The sequence below is a fragment of the Phacochoerus africanus genome, chromosome 3 (assembly GCF_016906955.1).
Source record: "Phacochoerus africanus isolate WHEZ1 chromosome 3, ROS_Pafr_v1, whole genome shotgun sequence".
Lineage (NCBI taxonomy): Eukaryota > Metazoa > Chordata > Mammalia > Artiodactyla > Suidae > Phacochoerus > Phacochoerus africanus.
In genome coordinates, this window is record NC_062546.1 from 132,657,979 (window position 1) to 132,671,167 (window position 13,189).

Here is a 13,189-nt window from a genome sequence, read left to right on the forward strand (position 1 = left end):
CAACGAAGGTATTACTACTTTAGTATTTTTAATTTCCATGGAGAGGTTAAATAACACTGATGAAAAACTCTAGCTCAATTTTGAATACTTTACATTTGCATTAAACAAGGAGAGTTTTTTCATGGAAGGTACAGTTAAAAATTTTAGCAATTTAAAAAAACTTCAGGAGTTCCCATTGTGGCTCAGCAGAAACAAATCCAACTAATATCCATGAGGATGTGGGTTCAATCCTTGGCCCTGTTCTGTGGGTTAAGGATCCAGCATTGCTGCAAGCTGTGGTGTAGGCTGCAGATGCGACTTGGATCTAGTGTTGCTGTGGTTGCAGTGTAGGCCGGCAGCTGTAACTCCAATTTGGCCCCTAGCCTGGGAACTTCCATATGCTACACCTGCGGCCCTAAAAAAGAAAAAAAAAAAAAAACTTCAAAATTAAAAAAAAAATGAAAAATTCAATTGAACAATCACCTACACTGAAGTGCTCATAGACTGCAAATTTAATTTAATGTTAACTATCAATTTAAGACAAGGTGTGTCTAAGTTTTCTAATGAACCTGTACATTTCATGCTTAAAATGTCCCAAATCTTACACCAATTCGGACATATGGTTTTAACACAGAGAATGGTCTTTAACATATCCATAGCTTACTTGCAAACCACAAAGCTATTAAGATGAAAAACTTACGGGGTGCTGGAGGATATATGGTTGAGGTTGCATCCAAGAAGGACTTTGCACCTGGAAAAAGGGAGGATTTTGGAAGAAACATTGATTTCCATTGGAACACTTCCTATTTCTCTAGATCTCTTTTAATTATGTTAAAGTCTACAGAAGGCAAATAAGGAAACAGTACTATCAATGATTAAAAAGATTAAGGCAGTTAGTGTTCTCGACAAACTGGTCACTCTGAATAGGATGAAATGATTCTTTAAAACCAAGTTCCATTTGCCCACTCAGGAAGTATTTACTGAGTATCAAGTACCAAAGAGAAAAAAGGCAAATAAGACATGCCCCTCCCCGCAAGAAATTTACTGTCTAAGCAAGGGATAAACAAGTAAACAACTAGCTAATGCAAAGTGTGACAATCAAGGTATAAATGTCAGTGCTTTAGGAATAGAGAGGAATGAGAATTAATTCCAGCACATCTTATTAGAAACTAATCATTAATGTCTGTGCTTATTTAAAAAGAAGAACCACATTCAATCCCTTCTCAAAACCCCGGACATTAAATTTCAGATATCTTGACTAGTGGCCAACGATTTCTAGTTAGTGTGAAAACAGAAAAATCTGAAATCCAGATTTAGGAAATGAAACTAGTAACTAGATCCTGACAATGACAGTCAAAAGGGCATCTGTACAGCAGACCCTCTGGATTGAGAAATATGACACGAGAGTCAAGTTCTGTGGCGAGAATGAAAGCACATGCAGTCTCTGCCACTCCGGGGAAGGAATATGGGTCCCGTTTCTTGATGCTTAGAGCTTTCCTGAGACTATGTAATTTCACAGTAAGTTTCAGTTCCTAATTCTTAAGAACAAACCCCTCCTGTGTCTCATCCCCTACGGTTAACTTCAGAGGTTCTACAGAGAGGATACGGGGAGGAGTCAGGGGGGAAGAACGTATTGTGATTTACCTTGATAGCAGAGCCCCGATACTTGCTTTCTCTGGTTTCCTTTGCCACCTAAGGCAGACCAAAGTTAAGTGCTTCTGCCTTGTTAACATTTCAGTTATCTGGACTGCAGCCTTTCCCCATTGGGATACTGGTGGTTTCTTGCAGATGCCAATTTCTCAAATCCAATTATATAAGCATATGGTGGTTTAGTGGAGAAAGGCCCACTCCAACATGAGTGCAAGACCTTCACTGAATGAATCACGGGGAGGCAAGCAGCTCCCTGGAGACCCTAATTTGGGCCAGATGCACCCGTTTTTGGTATGCTTCAGTGGTCCTAATAATCTAACAGCTTATAGCATTACGGGGTTAGGGAGCCATGACATCTAATCCAATTTTCTTTCTCAAGCAGCAAATCAACCGCTGTCAATTTCTATTCCTCAATCTTCCCTAACTATAAAATGGGAATAATAATCTATGGCCTGTAAATTCTCTATCAGTGGTTCTTCACCCACTTTTGGATTTTGAATCTCTTTGAAAACCCAATGAGGGAAACAGACATCTCCCTTGCCCCTCTGAACTAATGGCATATATATGAGTGTCATTTTGCAAACAATTTAAGAGAATCACAAGACTACTTAAACCTCATTGGCTGACCCCAATGGGTCCCTTAACTTATGGGGCTAAGAATCACTCTGAAAGGTTACAGCACTGAATTCCAGGCAACTGGAATGAAATTTCACACGTATCTTAGAGAAACAGATTGCCCAGGTGAAGAAATCAGGACTTTGTAATGAAATGTTAGGTAGATCAAATCTATTAACACTACTGGTCTCCTAATTTATTTATTTTTTTAATTCTGTGAAATAGTTCTGTGGCCCAAATGCTCACTGCTTTTATAGTAAAGAGAGAAAAAAGAGGTGGTAAGGAGATGCATTGATAGCTATAAATATCTACAGAAGCAAACATTTAAATTAATCTGCACGATCTTTCATTTGCCTGAGAATAAGCTTACTTGTTCCTATTTTTAGTGATACACGTAAAGAGGTTTCCACGTTCAGACAGTTAAGAAAGGAGACTACCTTTCAATATCAGACATAGGAACTGTTAATTAGGGAAAATGCACCAGAGCAGATCTCACTGAATCTTAATACAGGCAAGGAGAACAAAGAAATCTCAAGTTCAAAATCACTAAAGAGGCATTAAATGAGTGAGTGCTATGCCCAGTAGATTGAAGAACCAGCATAAGGAACTTAACGATCAAGACAGCTAAAAGAAAATGAGTGACGACTCAGAGAAAGGAAATGAAAAGAGCCTAGAAGCTGAGGGAGGCTATGAATGCTACTTTGACTACCCGGGTTTTAGTGCGTTTAATCACTTCTCTTTGTTGCCCAAAAGCTACTTTTATGCTTTTAGACAGAGCCGCCTTTATGACAGTGCTTGTGTTGACCAATCCATTATTTTAAAAAAGCAGAATGGATATACTCTTATCAGCCAGCTAATCCTGAATGTAAAGGATATTAGTAATCATAGATAACATTTACTGAAGGCTAATGATAAGCTAGGTACTGTGCTGAGCTCTTCATGGAGATAATCTCATTCAGTTCTTATAATAAGCCTATGAGATAGAAACCATTATTATCCCCATTTTAAAGATGAGGAAGCTGAGGCTTATAGAAGTGAAATAACAGTTATTAGATACTGTCATCCCCTATCTCTCAGGGTGACAATATCTAATTCAATTGTCTTAAAAACAAGAATACACACAAGTTTAGTTAGGCACACTGGATCTTAATTGTCAGCAAACACGTATTCCCATGTCTGTCACTGAACTCTGTTATTTAACATGTTCTTGTTTGGGCCTGTGAGAGGCACTCTGATATGGGAGGAAAAATATATGTGCACTATGGGTTCATGGAGAATAGGAGCTACCCTGCAATAAAACCAGATCAATATTATAACAGGTGCTTTGAGAGATTTTGGTTCTAAGCTGGGGGTTTAAGGTAACACCTCTTTACAAAACAACCTAAATAGGGAGTCACCTCCCTTCTTTTTGGCCTCAAATCTCATGGCATTGCTCATTTCATGCCACTTAAGAGAGACATATCTTTACTTACCAGCCTGTTTACTTGACCTTTGTTAGTTCCTGCTGACAAGGTAACAAAGGCAAGGGTGCACACCTATTCTGTACTTTACTTAACAGCAGTTTGGGTTTCAGTTTTGGGGACACACGGTGTCCAGAGCAGGGCCTGTTGTGAAGGATGGATTAGGGTTTGTCCCAATCCTAAAATGCTATGATTTCAAACATTGACAACAGACAGCCATTTCCCCTTGTTGTACATTCTTAAACATAAATCACGCTGTCAAATAAAAAGCAGCTTGTTCGAAATTGGGTATCCAAGCTGTGTAACATTTGACTTAAAATTTCATTATAAATGTCCATGATTTTAAGACACCTACAAATAGAGCAGCAATCTATGGTCGGCAAGTTGCCATACTCTTGATGAATCCTAGAGGTACAAACCTGGTAGGCAGATACAGGAGATGCGATATAGGGTGTAATGGAAGTTTGAGTGATCATTCGGTTTGTAGCAATACTGTATGGTGAAGGATAAAATCTAGAACAAACACAAAAGCCTTTATTAAGTCATCCTTTAAATAGAATAATGCACAGAACAAATGTCGGATGTTGTCCACCTTCACAATTTCCCTCAAGCTGCTAGGTACTTATCATAATGACATACCCGTTCTGTATAGCAGCTGTGGTTGGGTCGTAAGTAAGTGTCATTCCAGCCTATGGGAAAGAGAAAGAAACATTCTTCTGCAAAGGCACAAATTAAAAATTCAATTTCTCACAGGCATGGCAACATAAAACAGTGATAGTTCAGTAGTACTTGATAAAATGGAGAGTTTCTGTCAGACAAGCATAATTATAAACTCCACAAGAGAATTAAGCTCTAGACCAGCATTGTACCTCCCATATGGGAGCCATTAGTCACAGGCAGCTATTTAAACAAAACGTTGAGTCCCTCTACCATACTTGCTACATTTTGAGTGCCTCAAATAAGTAGCCACAAGTGGCTAGTGGTTATCATCGGGCAGTACAGATTCTAGAACATTTCTTCTGCATAACACCTCCTGAGGCAGTCTTGAACTAGTATGTTACTTAAAAGAACAATTCATTTAAAATAAATATGGGGGCATGGAGGGTCAACATTTTTACTGAGAAATGAAGCTTTTTTCCTAAAGAACATTATTTAAAGGAATTAGGCAAAACATCTCAATGAAAAATATACTATTTATTGTAATAATATTTAAAATCATCCCTGAATAACTTTATTTTTATTTATTTATTTAGTCTTTTTGCCATTTCTTGGGCTGCTCCCTCGGCATATGGAGGTTCCCATTCGGGGTCCAATCGGAGCTGTAGCTGCCAGCCTACGCCAGAGCCACAGCAACACAGGATCCGAGCCATGTCTGTGATCTACGCCACAGCTCACGGCAATGCAGGATCGTTAACCCACTGAGCAAGGGCAGGGATTGAACCCACAATCTCACGGTTCCTAGTCGGATTCATTAACCATTGCGCCACGATGGCAACTCCTGAATAACTTTAAATGTAAACTCAAGGAACCACGACATTAAAACAATAAGCCACCTGTGCATTTCTCACAGCTACTTTAAGATGCTCTTTTACCGTCTATGTAGCTGGGTGGTAAAAAGAGCTGTTTCCACCATCTGTCTGTCTGTCTAGAAAATCATCACTCTTTTAGCACCACATCTTAATGTGACATTATCTGGATTGATAAAGTTTCATTCCTGGTCACCTCTTCTACATGTGTGGTGGCCAAATCGAGATGCCACCTGTGCGATTACTCAAGTAGCTTCTGTGATGATCCACCCCCACTGAAGTTTCAGGAAAGGACTTACAAGTCTCACCTCTCCTTCTCTATGCCAGGGTCTTCCATTAGGGATGTATTTGTTTGGGTTCTGTCTCTTCTTCTGTCCCCCGTCCGCAAACTTACACAATAAGGGTTCTGTAGGAGCTGAATAAACAGGGAAAAACAACAGGAAACCCAAACTGTAACACGTGTACGAGTGACAAAAAGTAACTGGATTTCTTTTTTAATAGGAGCAGTGCTAGTGCTCTAAGGGACCTGACAGCACATGTCAAGGCCAAAGTTGACTCAGACCTTTTAAGAGGATCCACTGGTGAAAAATATAGTACAGGAAATACATGAGTTATTGTTTTCAAGCCAGAGTATAATAAATTGAAAGGGCTACTCTGAGGAAGCAAAGGAAGTTGTGGATTTGCTTTTGTACTTCTTTAGGTAGAAACATTCTTCTTTCCATGCTGGACCCTCTCCAATTCCATCTCTGTCAATCTTCAAATGTATATAGGATTGTGTTATTCCCCGCCCCCTCAACTCAGAAATGCTCCCACAGCTTCACATTATAATTCCTCAGAGAGATCTTCACTTCCTCCAGCAGAAAACAAGTTCCCTTTCATACTGCTCAGACTGTATTTTTATTCACAGCAATTTTAATACTTTGTGCTGATTTGTCTGGTGTCTGTTTCTCCTCTAGAGCATAAGCTCCATGGAGGCAGTGACTTCTGCTCATCACTGTTCTCTCCAGGCTGAATCAATGAATGGATATGAATGGTCTTATTTGTTTATGTTGGGGATACAGCACTGAACACAGCTGTTGTAAGCTGAAAACACCTGTCCACCCTATTTAAAGGTTTTTCTGTGCTTTTAATCATCCCACTTGGTGTTGCTTTACTATACATCCGCCTCATCAAATGATCCCAAGAAACTAACAAAGAAAAGCAAAAAAGGCATAAGATGAATAGACCATCTTACCAGGGATATATATTCATTAGCTAAAAAAAGAAAAAAAAAAGTGACAGCATAGTAGGCCACCCATGCCTTTTCGTTTTTTTAAAAAAAATATTTTTCTGTAATGGAAGTAGCAGTGTATTCCTGAAAGCTGTGCATGTTTCCATGTGTTTCTAGTTAATGTAATAAAGACAATCACACCTTCCTGTCTGGCTCGCACATTCTGTCCTTTGTCTACCGTGGAACCGTGATTACTACTTTCAAGTTCTGTTTCAAAGTTAAATAACCATGAAGGGAAAAATATTGCTTGTGGAAAATTTACTCCTTTTTCCTCTGCCTCTTATTATCCTAATTCATCTCTTATTTTATATCTCTATTACCCACCCACTAATGACAGGGTGGAAGCAATAGTGCCTCTCAGTACTCTTCTGCCAAAAAAACAAAACATAACCAAAACCCAACTGCAATTCCTTCCCACAAGCTGTCGAGGCTGTTTGGCACTCCTTTCTCCTCTCCCTGGTGTGAACACTCCAGAGGGGCGGGCTGGCATGTAAGCTCACGTCTGAATGGCAGCTGTACTGCAACGGGTTCCAGGAGGTGAGAGCAAAACTGTCATGTGTCTGATGAGACGTGGTGGGCCCTGCCATTCACACAGAGGGGTCCTGAGTTTCCCTCTGACTCTACCCACCCATTTCCTGAACAAGGAACTCCCATTCTTCCATTTAAGGCAAAGCGGGTGTGATGGAAGATGGACTGGGGCCAAATCGTACTTTCCTGAACTACCTTCTCTGTCTTTCCAAAAAAAGATACTGACTTTGGGAAATTTCCACCTTCACCAACAATCACAGAAGGTAAAGGACACAGATGCGGTGAAACAAGAGAGCTTTCTAGTCACTGATGATGATGATTTTAATTCTACAATTGGGCCGTTCAGGGACAGACCAGATGGAATCTGGGCTGGAAACTGGGCCAGAGAAGATGGCATTCAAATGTGAGGAAGGAGAGTGCTTGTCTACCGTGGTGTGGCTGGGGACGCCTCATCCTTGACCTCTAAGGACAACCTGAGAACTCAGAGAGAAACAGGATCTCACTCTCCATGGGTCTAGAAAGGTCCTTGTGGCATCAAATGTTTTTTCTCCAGTGACACCTGATGTTTTAGGACTTTGCCTCGCCGTAACCCCCCTTTGGGGAACGGCTTTTATCTAGAGGCATTATAAAGACTAGCTCCTAGACTGAAATTCAAATTAAAAAAAAAAAAAGTTGACTTGGCCCAGGTGGGATTCATTCTGGAAGTTCCCCAGGCTGCCTGGGTAGGCAGGTGTGAAGGGAAGCAATGGCGTAGCAATTCCTGGCCAGCACTGGGCCACATGTTTGCTGAGAGGCCAAGTGCCCCTATCTGTGGGAAGGGGCTTCCAATACATTTTCATTCATCTAGACTAAGCTCTGTCAAAGAAAAAGCAATTTCAGGCAACAATAACGCCTGCTAAGAACATCTAATGAGGAGGTAAACATCAAGCGAGTGATGAAATGTTTGTAAATATATCATTTAAATGAAACAAATGGAACAGAATGTGGTTGAATCTTTAAAAAATGAATTACATTTGCTGCATGATTTTGTGCTGTCATTAAGGTATTTTCCTCCCAGTGAAACCAAAAAGGTAAGTAGTTAAAACAGTTTGCCTACTGGCAGGTGTCCCATATCTTAGGAAGACAAATTTCTTATTTTAAAGGATTATAACCAGTAGAAATGACACATTTTAAAGATAGTTGCTGGTTCCTGGCTTCTAGGAAATGGAAATGCTCCAGTATTCAGGGGCAATATACAACCCTAACAGCTTCTTCCCTCTATTAAAATTTCTCTGGTCTGTTTAGCAGTTGAAATTTTTACTGCATGCCTACTATGTGCAAGGTATAGTGCTAAGAGCTAGGGATACAGTGGAAGCTAAAACAGGGTCACAGTTCTTACAATCTGATGGGGATGAGTGTGTCCCCAATCTTACAAAAACCCGCTCAGCTATTTATGGTACAGAGTACTGTTTTCGAGACGTTTGTTATTAATAAAAATGCCACCCAGAAGTGAAATACTTCTGATATAGGAACAGCTGTATTTCTTTACAGCTGCTGCTCCTTGGACTTGGAGGGTATGAAACAGAGCTTATTCCTAAGTTTTTTTTTTTTTTTTTTTTTGCTTTTTAGGGCCACACCCACGGCATATGGAGGTTCCCATGCTAGGGGTCGAACTGGAGCTACAGCTGCTGGCCTACGCCAGAGCCACAGCAACACCAGATCCGAGCTGCATCTGCAACCTGCACCACAGCTCATGGCAATGCCCGATCCCTGACCCACTGAGCGAGACCAGGGTTCAAACCCGCAACCTCGTGGTTCTTAGTCAGATTTGTTTCCACTGTGCCACAACGGGAACTCCTCCTAAGTGTTCTTGATAACTGATTTATTATGAAGACTGGATAATGTTCTCTAGGAAAGCAACTATGTGAGATTTTTGTTTTTTTAAAGACATCTATGTGACCATTAAACTGAGCATGAGTCAGATGATTTCAGTTACATTTTTGAATCGAGAGACAAACACACCCACAGCAATATCTGGGTCATGGCCCACTTATTTCTAAGTGTGTGCAAGACTGACAAAAGGAGAGCTCCTTATTGGATTAGCATGTACTGTGGCTCATTCCAGACCAGGAGATAGTCTCTAGTTTGCTTTTTGGAGCCTGATACTCAAGTTTTAGTTTGAAGACCGGGAGGTGCTATGTGACGCCAGCTTTTTGTACAGAACATATCCTTTAGGTGACTTCCTGGACTGTTCTTTTTAGAAGACAATGGCCAGTGTCTGCCATTGACTCAGGGGTAAGAAAGGGGGCATTCTCTATACATCTTCTTTTTTAAACTTTGCACTTTCTTTACATAATAGTTTGCATGTTGAGTGTTTGCTGCCCTGGATACTTTCAGCAAGAATGAATTAAATATTCAGGGTGAGTGAGTTCAATATAAGATCTGAAGTTTTCAGCCATGAAACAGGAAAAGTACCTAACATTTTCACTTGAGGAGTACTGGGGAGGCATGGCCTGCAGAAAAGGAAGTGCCATGAATACCAGTACACAGGCCTATGATCAACAGGCACGTTTGGGTATATTAACTTAAAAAATAGTTTGTAACAGTCAACCTGTAATCTCTGGCCACTTTTCTAGATTAGCAACTCTTCACCTTATTGTGCGAAACAATAAATGCAAAGTGTTATAATAAATAATTTGGATTTAAGATATATTCTTGTATTGGGTTGATAGAATGTTACATAAAATTACCCCATATCAACTGATTTTGCCAAATATGCAGCGCATTCAAAGCTGAACTTTCCTTAATGAATCATGATCTTTTGGGTTTGTAGAATGGGTGTCTCAGATGTCTTGTGAGATCTCTCAGGGCAGAGTCTCATCCTTTTATTGCCCAAGACAGAGAAGTTATTTCCTTGTTCCTCAGAACCAACAAGAACACATACCTCCAGAAGCTTAATTGCTGTGGTAGAACCTTTAACTGGCAGTGCCGCAGGCAATCACTGATCTAATATTTAATATTTTGGGGGCATCTCTCAAGAACCATCTACAGCAACTGCATTCCTGGATCTCCAATGTGCCCTCGATAGGGACGATCTTTTACAAAATGCCTGATTTGTGGCACTAACGGTCCCTCTTAAGGCCCATGACGCCTCACTGTACATCATCAAGTCCTGTCCTTACCCATCTTCCGAAGCCAGACTCTGCAGTGACTGAGGCTCAAATGTCTTCCCTGGATACCCATGCTAAGCATCTCTGCTAGGATGCCTGTTTTGACTAAGCACTGTAGCATAGGACCAGACCTCTCGGACATTCTCCTCACTTGCCTCATCTAACAGCTCAGAGGACTAGGGCTTCTCTGTATTTGTAACAAAGTAGACCCTCTCCTCATCCTGTTCTAGCAGCTGGAGAAACTGCTACTTCCAAACTCCCATTTTGAAAAAACCCAGAAAGTTATGCAGTATTCTATCCCAATCAACAGTCTGTAAACCATAAATTGCCCGTGATCGAAGCTTTTCCATCACTAGTGGGAAACCAGCCCACTCAACAACTGTAATTAGATTTCTTTTCAATAATGTTGGCTACTTTCTAAATTCCTCAACTAATAACATGCAAAAAACTATCCAGGCCTCCTTTAAAAATTTTAGCCTAAGGTTCCAATTAAATATTATCCCTTCGTTGTGTGGACAACATCATTTCCTATTTCAGGCTCCTCTTTGTTTCTGACCAAACCCTGCTGTTCTTACAACTACAGGGCAGAGCTTCAGTGTCTCTCTGCAGATGCCTAATCTGTTGGTAGGTTCTGTCTCTCCTCCTTTCCGGACCCGTAGAGGGAGGTTCCAGTTCCCACGCAGCTTTGTTTATCAGTAAAGTGATGGTTAAACAACATCCAACATTTCTATGTAAAATCAGGTTACATAGAAAACATAAATGCAATACTTGCCCATCATTCCATTATAAATATTTTAATATTCTCTACTTACTTCCTTTCTAACTCTATTTCATTTTTGCAATTATAGGGTCTTTTCTTCTACCATTTACATTGTGGACCTTTCTCTAGCTTGTTACAGAACTGTTGTTTTTAATGGCTATGTAATGTTCTACTTGAAAAAGGATCATGTATAGCTTATTATGGCTAACACTGTACAAATATCTGTGTGTCTTGTTTATCTTTTCAATCCCAGTGCCAATGCGATATTGGTGGTCAGGTTCCAAAGTGGTTAGAATGTTGGCCCTAGATTAGTCTCCCTGGGTTTGCAATCTGGCTTTGCCATTTACCAGCTAGTGACCCCAGGCAAGTCTCTGGTTTCATAATCTGTGAAATGGGGATACTAATGGTATTTATTTCTAAGGATTGTTACAATTGACATATATAAACATATATGAAGGGCTTAGAACAGTTCAATGAGTATTAGCTATTGTTGTTAGCACACTAAAAAGAAGAAGAGCTTACATTTTTGATGAAGGGCTCCTCCTCTTACCTTTGCATTATTAAGTTAAATTCTCAGGAGAGGAACTTCTGGTTCAGAAGTTATAAGCATTTTTGGGAACTAGTTTGTTTCCCATGGGATTTGATTCTGCAAAATTTAACGAGCTGGTGACGGCTGCTGCCTTGGCTTCACACAGAAAAAAGAAACGTTCCAGCTGTAGTTAAGGATAAAGTTACTGGAAAACGCCTTTCAGAAAAAAACTGTTTCATAGTAACACCTATATCTTCCACCCAAGATCTTTATGCTTTAATAAAATCTTACTCCACGATTTATTGTTCGTCTCTGGCAGAACCTGAGTAGAAAGGTGTAGAAAGGCGACTGGAGGGGGCCTGCTGGGGGGTGTGTGTGTCACCATCCAGGGTGGTAACAGCTGCCTGACGCAGTCTCATCGTAAGCCTGACGTGGCATTCAAAGCACTGGAGCTAAAACACTGGCACACTTCTAGGTGTGGTCCCTTGTAAAAGCCAGACTTCCTTCCTTGGTAGAGAATGTATGAGGGTTTTGGTTCTGCAAGACAGCCCTCACCCCCCTGGCCTCCCAGGATGGTTCCAGCGCTTTTGCTTTCATGGCAATGATTTACTCATAAGCTTCCAGCCTGTGGAGGGAACAGCTCAACAATATGCGCATTTAGACCCTGCTCTACTGTACACACTGGGTGAGGGAGACGTGAACATGTCACAGTCCCAAAGGTATGATCACACTGTCTTAGAGGTACCAGGAGCATCGCACGTGTCTTCAAGTATTTCTCTTGTCCTAGAGGTGCCAAAATTTTCTGTTTTTAATACAGTAACAGGGCTTAAGACAAACATTCAGGAAACGAAACGGGCAATAAAAACCTGTGAAAGATTTCCAGCCTTTTTACTAGATTCGTAATTTTTCCTCTAAACATTACCTTTTCTGTCTCCTCGCAGAGGATAAGGCCCTAGTAACTTTCCCTATGTAAAGAACATTCCAGAATGTGGGTAAGAGCAGTTTTCAAGCCCTCCTGGGCATGTACCCAATCTGAAAAGTCAAAGTAACACAGAAAGCAGATGTAAAACAAGCTTAGGTCTTTGGATGGAGTTGGCCAGCAGTCATGTACACACTTCGCTGGAGCTCTTCCATGACCCAGGCAAAGCTCTGGGCGATGCAGCCGAATGATGCCATTGCAACAATGGGAATGTGCATGAACACGGTGGTGACCAGACACTTTTTTTTTTGTCTATTTAGGGCCGCAGCTGTGGCATATGGAAGTTCCCAGGCTAGGGGTCAAATCAGAGTCACAGCTGCTAGCCTACACCATAACCACAGCAACGCCAGATCTGAGCCGCGTCTGTGACCCACACCACACCTCATGGCAATACTGCTCCTTAACCCACTGAGTGAGGCCAGGGATCAAACCTGCATCCTCATGGATACTAGTCAGATTCGTTTCTGCTGAGCCACGATGGGAACGCCGACACTTTTTTCTTTTAAAAAACTCTCTGTCTTTAGCACACAAGGACTTATTCAGACTCCATTAATATCAAGAAGAGGTCCAGAAAGAGTGATGTGATCACACTGCCTCCTGCAGTACTGAATACATGCATGGCCTTGGTCCAGGGGTAGCCTTGTGTGCGCTTCCCACAGAATCAAAAACAGAGCGCAGCAGGGCAAGCAGCCTGTGGAGAACTGCAGCTAACATGCCATGTGCATTAGTCTTCTTGGAGGCTGT

General features: G+C 41.1%; 1 protein-coding gene across 10 annotated transcripts in view; it reads right to left on the minus strand.

The window, feature by feature from the left end:
* Window positions 1-13,189, minus strand: part of RBMS1 (RNA binding motif single stranded interacting protein 1) — a 217,372-nt gene that overhangs the window by 8,681 nt on the left and 195,502 nt on the right. For 4 of the 10 annotated variants that reach the window (XM_047772720.1, XM_047772719.1, XM_047772724.1 and 1 more), the window contains exons 7-11: window positions 5,530-5,645; window positions 4,344-4,393; window positions 4,124-4,217; window positions 1,624-1,671; window positions 680-730 (exon numbers count right to left, since the gene is read on the minus strand). In XM_047772720.1, the coding sequence (XP_047628676.1) occupies window positions 680-730; window positions 1,624-1,671; window positions 4,124-4,217; window positions 4,344-4,393; window positions 5,530-5,645 (359 nt within the window). The remainder of the gene's footprint in view (window positions 1-679; window positions 731-1,623; window positions 1,672-4,123; window positions 4,218-4,343; window positions 4,394-5,529; window positions 5,646-13,189) is intronic. The other 6 variants (XM_047772725.1, XM_047772726.1, XM_047772728.1 and 3 more) reach the window with 3 other exon arrangements.